Source organism: Puntigrus tetrazona, chromosome 9 (genome assembly GCF_018831695.1).
Source record: "Puntigrus tetrazona isolate hp1 chromosome 9, ASM1883169v1, whole genome shotgun sequence".
In the NCBI taxonomy this organism is placed as follows: domain Eukaryota; kingdom Metazoa; phylum Chordata; class Actinopteri; order Cypriniformes; family Cyprinidae; genus Puntigrus; species Puntigrus tetrazona.
Genome location: NC_056707.1, coordinates 2,848,329 through 2,859,622, shown reverse-complemented (window position 1 = coordinate 2,859,622; position 11,294 = coordinate 2,848,329). Strand labels below are relative to the sequence as shown.

The following is an 11,294-nucleotide window of genomic DNA, read 5'->3' as shown; positions in this document are numbered from 1 at the left end:
AACGCACACTGGAGAGAAACCTTACAAGTGTTCACACTGCGACAAGAGATTCAGTTCGTCAGCATATCTGAAAACACACGAGAGGATGCACGCTGGAGAGAAGCCGTATCACTGCTCTCCGTGTGAGAAGAGTTTCGCAAGTTCACGTTCTCTAATACGGCATATAAAAAACGCATGTCTGAAATCGAAGTAGTTCTTCTTCAGATCGAGCCCTTTCCAGTCTATAGCTGCGTCCTCACCAAACAAGAGAAAAGCAATGCATTGAGCAATAAAAGCTCTCTTTCGTATAAATTTGCCCTCCAAAAAAGCATTTATCTATTTAGTCACAGTCAACAAAGTTCATCTTGAAGACCAGCAGGCCTACCAAAGGAACAACATAGCTAAGAATGAAATCATCATGCTTTGTTTTATTCACATATAAATGAAAAGTGAAATGGCTGGCCTTTACAATATGCTACAAATATATAATGTCTAATGTTGTATTATTTAGTTAATTTCCTGGAAAAGCCTCATTTGAGCAATTGCGTAGCTGAAGCGTATAGTTGAGGAAGTTATGTGGTTTATTAAGAAAGGCACCACACGCGCTATTGTAGTTGTTATGTTTAGAAAATGGTTTGAGTAACCACCACACTTGCTGTTTTAAGCATTTATTAAGAAAACGGTTATAACGTGTACTAGTAAGAGCATAGCTAGAGATGAGCTTGAAAAGAAGTGAAGACGGCAGAACAGAGAATACCAAAGACGGAAAACGTCAACTTCTCATGATCTTTATGAAGTGACTGAAGTGCGATGATGAAATCACACCCAGCACCGACACCATCTCTGATAACGCTTTCTCATATTTATACTTTATTTAGTCTTTGTACAGTGGTTATATAATATTGTTTAATATTTGTACTGCCTACTCAATTAAAGCGGGACCGATTTGATTTACTTCATCTAACCTGAAATAAATAAAATTATGTAGAAGGTGTATTTATTTTTGGCGTACCATGAACTCTAGTATTGTGCTGTCACAATTTAGTTTGTTATCACAACCCCATACCATTTTTTTTTATATATAGAAATGCTAAATAAATATTGTGTGCCAAAAACGTAACTCTTATGAATAGCTCTTTTAACATAAAAAAGTTGGCAGAAGATTTATGTCGTTAAAGCAAGTTGTCGCTCCAAACTGTCTATTTGATGCTTTTTTTCTTTGCCAAAATAGATCATAAATTGACCAAAGATATTGTACTTCCAGAATTTAATAAAATTCATTATATAATTATTTAAAAAAAATTGAAGATTCATTATATATACGTATTGCTCTGGTGCTTAACTGTTTTGTAATATTTGTTGTTTATTATTGCAATAAAGTTTTTTTTATAACTTTTTAATATTTTTTTTATAAACTTTACGTAACAATAATCAACATGTCTGTGTCTTGGGACTATGAATTACCAATTTCATTCAACAGATAAAAACGACTAATGATAAAACGAATTGCTTTGATAGTTCACTTATGCTATTTTATTTTAGTTTGTACTTTCTGATTCAGTGATTCAGTTTTGGAATCACAGTTTTACAGGAAAGTGTTTATATTCTTCTTTTTTTTGAGAATCGTCTTCTTAATCATTATCATCATCAGATATAATGCATTTATTCATGTAAGCTCTGATCATTTTTTATCTGCTCTCGTATGAAATTGTGCATGCAATGTGTCCGTGCGCCGTGCGTCATGCGCGCGCCCGAGTAGCAATGTCGACGCTTGTGTCCAATCCCCCAAAAAACCCGTAATCCAGCACACCTGAGCAGTGCTAATCAAGTTCTGCGATAATAGGCTCCAAACGCGCAGCGCAGACGGGGTGAGTTCCTGGGCTCGGTTGCTCCTGGATGTCCGCGCTGCTGTGAGATAACCGGTCGAGAAGATGACAGCTCGGGTGTGTGGCTCGTTGACTGCTGTTCTGTTGTGTCTCTCCGTATATTTGAGCGCAGCGGACGCCGACGGACGCGTCATAAGTGAGGCCTTTTAACGTCATTGCACGGCGCCAAATTTTTTTTGAAAATATATAGTGCACATAAGTGAACGGACACGTGTTAAAACAAACATGCACCTTTGCACCAAACGTGCACCTCTGTTTTATGTTGATTGTATTTTTTTTTTTAGTTCACTAAACCACAATGTGCAGGCTATATGGTGTTTTATACAAAGATGTGATGATGAATGGGATTTCTTTGTTTAAAAATAAAAGGAGCTGCTCACTGGTGGTCCCCTGCAGGGCAGTCCTATGGTGCCCCAGGGTCTGGTGCGACCGCACTAGATGCGCTGCCTGTAGTACAGCCCTGGTTACCAGGTATGTGTGTCTGCCATGACTACTGACCTCCTTTTTGTTTGTTTGCCAAATAATTTGCACATTGCTTAAATGAGCCTTTCTGGTGTAAAACGTCAAATGCATGAACTTCTATTCCAAATGTCAGTTGGGAAGGTGCATGAGATGTTTTATGCTAATAATGTGTGCGTTAATTTAGTTGTGGGGGGGGGAAATGAAGTTTGAGAACCTTTTGAACGACTATGCAGGGGTTTAATGAGGTCTTTGGGGTGTGTGTGGTGATGGAGTGGTTTCTCTCATGCGTTTAACAGAAAAGCCAGGAGTTTGTCCAAGCAACAACCTAGCAGGAATCTGTGTTGTGCGTGAGAATCACTGTTTCCATGACAGTAACTGTCCGGGTGATCAGAAATGCTGCAGCAAAGGATGTGGACGTCAGTGCATGGCTCCGTATAGAGGTATTTAAATGGAGGTATTAGTGTTTGTAATGCAGCGAGTCGTTTAGTGATCTGGTTTCTCTATCATGTTTCTGTGTAGCAGAAAAGCCAGGGGTGTGTCCAAGTAGCAACCTTAGATGTATTCGGAGTGAGAACCTCTGTTCCCAGGACGGTAACTGTCCGGGTGATCAGAAATGCTGCAACAATGGATGTGGACTTCATTGTATGCCTCCATATAGAGGTTTGTGTGGTGGTAGTAGTGGTGGTGCTGGTGGTGGTGTTTGTTCAGTGATCTGGTTTCTCCATCATGTGCTTGCACAACAGAAAAGCCTGGAGTGTGTCCAAGGAAGACCCTTGAATTAGGAGCTTGTATTGAAATGTGTTCCCATGATGGTGACTGTCCGAATGATGAGAAGTGCTGCAGCAATGGATGTGGACATCAGTGCATAGCTCTTACTAAAGGTATGTTCTACTAATGCACTGGTCACAATTTTCTGCATTACAGTCATTCATTGATCTGGTTTGTCACGCGTTTATACAACAGAAAAGCCAGGAGTGTGTCCAAGCAACAGCTTCATACGTTGTATTTGGAGTCAGAATCTCTGTTACCAGGACAGTAACTGCCCAGATGATCTGAAATGCTGCATTGATGGATGTGGAAGTCGGTGTATGCCTCCATACAGAGGTACTTAAATGACATTAGTGTGTCTTTTTTTTGTCTTCACATGCAGTGCAAGTTCAGTAATCTGGTTTCTGTCATGTGTTTGTACAACAGAAAAGCCAGGAGTGTGTCCAAGCAGCTACCCCAGATATTGTTTCAGGAGTGAGAATCTCTGTTCCCAGGATGGTAACTGTCCAGGTCATCTGAAATGCTGCAACGATGGATGTGGATTTCATTGTGTGGCTCCATATAGAGGTTTGTTGGTGGTCGTGGTGTTGGTGGAGGTGCTGTTAGTTTAGTGATGTGGTTTCTCTATCACGTGTTTATACACTAGAAAAGCCAGGAGTGTGCCCAAGCAACAGCCTCTTACGTTGTATTTGGAGCCAGAATCTCTGTTCCCAGGACGGTAACTGTCCAGATAATAAAAAGTGCTGCACTGATGGATGCGGAAGTCGGTGTATGCTTCCATATAGAGGTATTTAAATTTTATATTAGTGTAGCGTGTGTCTTCATTCAGTGATCTGGTTATCCTGTTTTTGTAACAGAAAAGCCAGGAGTGTGTCCGAGAAGGTTCCTCGGTGTAGGAATGTGTAAGAAGTTGTGTGTTGATGACACCGACTGTCTGGGCAACGGGAAATGCTGCAGCACAACGTGCGGACGTGATTGTACAGCTCCTCGTAAAGGTGTGATGTACTGATGCTTGGGTCCCCAACACGCACCGTTTTTGAGGTTTGTTGCAGTTTTCTCATTTCAATGGTAAATGAATTTGTCCCATAGCACCATTTTAAGCAAGCTGTTTTTCAAAATAAGATTTAATACTGTGAGTACACTTGCTGTAAAGCAAGAGTTGTGGTTCTTGTTTTTTGGTTTTGTTGCTTTTACACCTAAATGAGTAGACTGATTGTTTTATCCATGCAGTGAGGCCTGGTCTATGTCTCAATCCAAATATGTGCTGATGATCAATATCCTGCCAGACCTAGTATTGCACCACCAGTGGCCATGCCTGCCGATAACCATGCTGATTTGGACATCATTCGGGAAAGGTCCTCGCCTAGATACTTAATGGCTTTCTTTTCGTACTACAGTTGGATACTTTTTTTTTACCTTCAAATAAATCAGTTCAGTGAAAGCTTCAGTGCTGGCTATTTTATTTTATTTTTTTAAACCAAAAGTTCTTTTTGTGGAGACTCTATTTTTGAATCCTAATTTTGATTAGTTGCCCACATACTTCATCCTTATTTCCTACGAACACAAGAATTTATGGAAGAAAATACAGGTTTGAAATGACTTCCATACACCATGAAATTCATACTGGGGAAAAACCATACTCATGTGATCAATGTGCGAGGAGATTTAAGCAAGCACACTTAAACTTACATCTGGAGAAAGCTTGTATAATTCCAGATCACCCTGAATGTCTTCAAGGGAGATGCCTCAAATTTGTGCGTTGCATGGAAAGGGCTTTTCAGGTCTGGATGGTTTTAGACTGCACCAGAGAAGAGACGGCGGTGTGAAAAATCACATGTGCTTTGATTTGTGGGAAGACCTCTTTTATATTAGAGAGGCTGAGGAGAACACGCGTGATCAATGTTTCAAGAGTTTTGCAGATTTTACTTATCACGTTTCTGTTTCGTGACAGATTTATGATCTGTTCAAGGATACGAAGGGGAAACCTCATCTTTTCTTTGAAGAAAAGTTTTACTCAGAAGGGGGTTTCAGAAAAGTGAAAGAATCAAATGTGCTTTGATCGTGGGTATACATGTAATATGTAACGCTTACACATGATCTGAAACATATTGGTTCCACAAGATTTATATATGTATGTGACAAGAACGGACACAAAAAGTTGAGAAGTTGGATTGTAAAGAATGAAATCTTAAGTAAAAAAGAGGTACATAATAGCAGCAGAATAGTTAAGACCTGACTTTCAGGAGAAGTGTTGTACATTTAATATTAGTAGCATCAGAGCAGTATAATAAACATACATGCATACATGAACGACCTCCAAGAAAAGAAACAAACTCAGGGGACAAAGAGCTCAACTATAGCAGACGCCATCTATTCATTCTGTTAAATTGTAATAAAGGTTTTGAGAGAAATTATTTCAGTTGGTGGCGCTAATGCACCTAAAGCTAGTCTGCTAACCTCCAATAAACCGAAGAGAAGAAGCCATCACGGTTGCCCTCACATTCGTTGTGTTGAGGTAAGTTAAGCTATTAAAATATGCTTTGTGCATTTACAGGAAGCAATGTTTTGTGTGTGTGTGTAGGAGGACTGCAGGAGAGTAAAATGTGTACATTGTGTATGGGGGACTGTATGAAAAGTATTGATCACGCCTTGAGGAAAAACGAGCGTGCAGACACAGGCTACGTTTACACCACAATGTGTTGCAGTATTAAAGTTTTTTTTCCCTTGCGTTTTCAGAACGATTCGCGTTTACACGTATCCGCGAAAACGGCCCAAAAAGCGTTCGGCGCTGATTTAACTAGCATTTGCCTTAGATGATGGGTCTCCGGTGTTGGCTGTATTTGTTGAAATAAATCCACACTTTGCTGAAGAAGCGTTAGCAAACTCTTCAGCAGCAACAACAAAAAAAAATCGTGTACTGCGCCATAATGTTGTTGTTTCTTCTTCTTTAATGTTATGGCTGTTGGCAAACCAGCTAATGATGCGTATTTCGCCACCTACAGGGATGTATGCATTCATTTCAGGATAAAATGAAAGTAGGGGAACACACACACACCAAGAAAATAAATTCAGCTAAATAACTGTTGCTTAATTTATTTATTTTTTGCTAGAGCTACCGGAAAAACGGTTTATGCTAGTTAAGCTGGGATGCTAGTTTAAGATGGCCCTTTTTTTTTTGCTGGTCTTGTGGTCCAGCAAAAGTACCATCTTAAACCCAACGCGTACTACGCCTGTGCACCATTTTCAAAGATTAACATTTTGGGAGTTTACGCGGAAATGGTGGCGTTTTAAAAAAAAAACGTTCTCCTTGAAACCCGCTTTCGATTTCTTAAACGCTGTTGTAGTGTAAACAAATACGCAAAACCCATAAAAATGTCCGTCATCTAAACAGCCCTCCACACTTCTGGCTTTGATCTTAAAACTTTGAGAGATTTCTCAGAGAACCTCCGGAGCCTTTTTCAGGAAGCAGACAGGATAGGATAAAGGAAGAGGCCTCATACACCGCTTTATCGAATGGTGCAGCTTTACCTCAACATGCGTGTCGTGTCACATTCCTTTCTCAAGCAGGCCTCTGTAATCAAATATGATTATAATAGTAGAATAACTTGAAATGCATAGAATGTGTGAATTAGCATCAGTCCCTCCACTGTAGATAATAGACATTAAAGCATAAATATAATTTAGTATATAAAAACAAAACACAGAACGATCTGCTCCTTCTGCCACTTCAGATTACTTTAAATGAAGCTCCTCCCATGGAAATTCTCCATTAAACACTGTGCCATTGGTCTATGAGTGAATAAGGTAGAGTTTGTGAAGATCACTGAAGCCACTTTATGAGTTTCCATGCAATTGATTTTATTTTAAAAAGGTTGTGTAACTTTTGTCTACTTTCTGCTATTACTTCAAGGATCACGTTTAATTGAAACTAAGTATTTTTGCTTTTTAGGCCTGATTGAAAAAGAGAATGAGTGAAGAGGAGAACCACCATGTCTAAATTTGAGAAATATTTGACTTGGTCGCTTAAAAGAAGAGCCAAAAATCTTTGATCTGTCCTCGGTGTGGAAAGATTGTGGAAATTGAAGCTTTTCACACTGACGACGTCAGGTTTGGTGTTACTGTATATACAGTATATTATTCTTAAAATGCCTCGTACTTGTGTCTACCCGGGGTGCTGGAACTTGGATAAAGCAGTAAGATTACGAGTGTCGGGATCAATAAGAGATGGACAAGTAATGTTCCATAAATTCCCTGTAAACGATCCTTATCGATTGATGCTGTGGCTGTTAGCGATCAACTGCGACGTTAACACACCCCTGGAGAAAATTATAAAATTCAGGATATGCTCGGAACATTTCAAACTTGATGATTACAAGTCAAACGAGGGAACGAGAAGTCGCTTTCTGAAGTCGACGTCTGTGCCCGTGGCTTCGACGTTTTCGCACCAAAGAGAGGTACGTGTCGACTCGTAGAGCGTGATTTGAAATGTATATTTGTATAAGAAATTAATGAATGGAATTCTCAGCCTAGTCTGACCTTACCAGCAGAAGATGAGGACACAAAGGACCTGGAAGTGATTGAACGTTTAGTGAGCGATCCAGAGTCAACTCCAGTAAAACTAAAGAGCTTTGAACAAGATGAGGACACAGAGGCAGCTCTCGTTCTGATGCTAAAGAGTCCAACTTCAATTCCCAGTAGGAAATGTCCATCAACGTCTGGGACTTACATTGCCTTGCCTCCGATACGCTCCTGTTACTCAGTGAGTACTTGCAGAGTTTTCCAGATATTTTGCTGGTAGGGTTTAACTGAAATTGCTTCATAACAGTCGATTAAAATGTCATGCATGTTGACTTAATTTAAAGGCATCATTACGGTTTCCTGTTTTATGTAGGATAAACCCCCACAAACCAGCACAGAATATGATGATCTGGACAGTACATTGCGGTCGACAGACAAGTGCGACGTCGATTTCGTTCCGTCAACCACACCAACCTCAACTCCAGCTTTTGAGGAAGACACAAAGGAAGGGATATTGGATGAAAGGAAATGGATTGTCAACGAGTCCAGCCTGATGGGATTATTCAAGAGATGCCAGGAGTGCGGAGCTATCATTACAGAAACGCAACAAATAACGAAAGGGAGCCTCATCCAGGTGCAGTGGGAATGTGAAAACAAACACAGGGGGAAGTGGACTTCATGTGCAGATGTTTGGGAATGCCTTTAAAGGGTTACTTCACCCTCTTTTATCGCTTACCCTCGTGTTGGTCCCTAACCTGCATAAGCTTTGTTTGTCTTTGAAACACAGTTTAAGATATTTTGGAAGTATTGCGACTGACGCATTGGCAAATGTTTGGACGGTTGCAAGCTTCCCGGTTCATATCCAAAATATCTTTAATGGCGTTCCAAAGACAAACAAAGCTTTTACGGGTTTGAAATGACATGGGGTTAAGAGATTACGTTTTAATTATGGGGTGGAGTAACACTTTTCGCTACACCAACTGTAGCGTTGCTGATTGGGCCGAGCTGCTCAGTTTATATGGAGCTCTTTTGCTTCCTTTTTATTCAGTCATACTGAAACGCGACCTACTGTGTTTGCGAACAAAACCAAATTATTTTGTAATAAAATAAAAAAGTTTGCAAAAATAAGTCTTATGGCTATTTCAAACACCAGTTTAGGATTGGAAAATAAATCCTCTGTTCAAGTGTACATATTTTGGACATTTTTGTAATATTAAACATGGCAAAGTTACACCAGTTAGTCCATTTCTATTTGTTATTTTTATTTAAACAAAGTGATTATTATTAGCATTTAAACTATTCATTTTACATCTAATTTTTAAATTTAAACGCACTCCCAAGTGCAGGTCTCAAAGCATGGACCGTTTCTATAGCAACCGGGAATCATATACATCTGTCTGAAAATAAAGAATCTTACTTTTTTATTATTACATTTAACCACGTGCAAGTCAGTAATGATGCACAGAATAACGTCTATAAAAAACATGATTAAAATTTAATTGAAAATTGCTATTTGTTGGTAAACACATACTAAGGCCAGTTATCCAGTTACGAAATTTGACTTTATTGCATGTTTGATTTTTAATGCTGCATACTTTTACAGTTTGCATGCTTTCTTGTAGGAGTATACTTTCTTATATATTGTGTATGTTTACAGTATTGTATATTAATGTCACCAAACACACATTCACGCCTGTTTGGTGTTGATGCGGATGAAGTTTCAGTATCAGTGATGGTGGGAGATTCTGTAAATCTACTCACTGATTTTAGTGAAGTACAGAGGGACAGTAGGATAATGGGTAGGAATAAATAGGAAATCAAGTTCTTTGGGTATTTGGAAGGCTTGTGGCTAAGTATAAAGAAGTGTACAGTAATATTTGGTAAAATACACTTGGAACAGTTTCCATTTTTAAATAGTAAAACATTTTAAATATATCAATAGTTCTATGCTCTACATACAAATATACTATTAGCAATACTACATACTTACATAAAACGTTATGAACAGCATTTTAAACACAGTAAAAAAAAAAAAAAAGTAGAAGAACAGGAAAAATTTACAAATTATGTTTTATATGCTGGAAGATGATTAATGGGGAAAGTTTTAACCGACAATTTAATTTCAACACCTTTCACTTCCTCATCCTCCCGTTTAAAACGCTGAATGAAAGCACACACACACAAATCGTAATTAACCGTTTTACAGACGAGGCTTAAGCATAGTCCTAGACTAAAATGTAAATCTGAGCTGTTTCAACGGTTTCAAACTTGCACTGACTGATCTAAAATATGACGGTGTCTTTGTTTTGTCTTGATGCATACCAGTGATGCTATTTTTTAAGGTATGTTCATAAGAAATTCTTTAAACGTCCTAATTGAACTACGGTATAATACTGGTTTAGGCTATGCCCTGTCTAATGAAACCGGGCCGATACGGGAGGTTGGTCAAGTCATTATTTTGCAATCACGGTAATTGTGATATGGCTGGAAAGCACCTAAACACACCTAAACAAGTTAATCGGGGACTTAAATATGAGGTCACTGGCCTACGGGCAATTGTGTTTCAGCGTTGGAGTTGCGTCAGACCTCCTTGGATCTTTAAAAACGCGATTTCGCGAAGCATTTCAAAACCCTCCTGACCTACAAGCAGGTTGAGAGGATGGCAGCACGGGTGTCCTGCTCGCTGATTGCTCTCGTGTTGTGTCTCGCCAAGGGACCTGTCACGGGTGAGGTCTTTTAACTTCATTGGCGTAAAGAAAATATTTGAACAAAAACCCATACAAAATTTGACCTGAGGCAGATGTCAGAACGTATACGAAGTTACTAGCCTAAATGACGAGTTATGTGTTTATAGTTTTCCATAGTACGAGAAAAACGCGATGACAAAGATGAGCATTGTTTATGTATTTATTTATTTTTTAGGAGACACTGATTTGGATAAAGAGTCGTTACTAGGTATGTATGCCATTGCTACTGTTTAACTACATTATTCAACTTAACATTGGAGCTAATTATAACTTACAATATTATTGAAGTACTACCTTAAAAGCCGCTTGTGCAAACAGTCTAAACGCTTGCGTTTTTAATATTACACTATAATATTATGACTACAGTAAATGTGTTTTAGGCTTGTAAAAAAAAAAAAACTTTTTAAATGCTAATTAATACCCCTTTGAAATGTAGCTTCATAAGAGGTGTCATATTAATTCAACCAAAATGGTGCTCAACGGCATCCTACCCAACAGTGTATCTTTGGCTCGTGATCATAGGGGACCTCATAGGGACTAATTATTTGATTGCATAACTGCAGTTAATATGTGTTTTGTACATCAGCAAAGCCGGGGATATGCCCAGAAAGCGATCTTGCAGAGGCAAGGTTAGGAGTGTGTGCCGAGATGTGTTCCCGTGACAGTGACTGTCTGAAAGATCAAAAATGCTGCAGCAATGGTTGTGGACATCAGTGTGTGCCTCCATATAAAGGTTTTTATTATTATATTATTTATTTGTTTGTCGGTGGTCGTGGTGTTAGTGGAGATGCTGTTGGTTTAGTGATCCGGTTTCTCACGTGTTTATACACTAGAAAAGCCAGGAGTGTGTCCAAGCAACGGCCTCATACGCTGTATTTGGAGCCAGAATCTCTGTTCCCAGGACGGTAACTGTCCAGATGATAAAAAGTGCTGC

The 11,294-nt window shown here is 39.1% G+C and overlaps 2 protein-coding genes across 2 annotated transcripts in view; both read left to right on the top strand.

Annotated features, from left to right (window-relative positions):
• Positions 1–2,293: 2,293 nt before the first annotated feature.
• Positions 2,294–4,434, top strand: LOC122351191 (whey acidic protein-like). The gene is made up of 9 exons (XM_043248082.1): positions 2,294–2,336; positions 2,624–2,767; positions 2,847–2,987; positions 3,071–3,208; positions 3,291–3,431; positions 3,522–3,662; positions 3,742–3,882; positions 3,953–4,136; positions 4,326–4,434. The coding sequence occupies exons 2-8, from the start codon at positions 2,752–2,754 to the stop codon at positions 4,102–4,104; spliced, it is 870 nt and encodes a 289-aa protein (XP_043104017.1). The 5' UTR covers positions 2,294–2,336; positions 2,624–2,751; the 3' UTR covers positions 4,105–4,136; positions 4,326–4,434.
• Positions 4,435–9,072: 4,638 nt separating this feature from the next.
• LOC122351447 (waprin-Phi1-like) overlaps positions 9,073–11,294 on the top strand; it is a 6,590-nt gene continuing 4,368 nt past the window's right edge. Inside the window, exons 1-4 of the mRNA XM_043248527.1 lie at positions 9,073–10,339; positions 10,536–10,568; positions 10,947–11,093; positions 11,194–11,292. Of these exons, the coding sequence (XP_043104462.1) occupies positions 10,273–10,339; positions 10,536–10,568; positions 10,947–11,093; positions 11,194–11,292 (346 nt within the window). The 5' untranslated portion in view covers positions 9,073–10,272. The remainder of the gene's footprint in view (positions 10,340–10,535; positions 10,569–10,946; positions 11,094–11,193; positions 11,293–11,294) is intronic.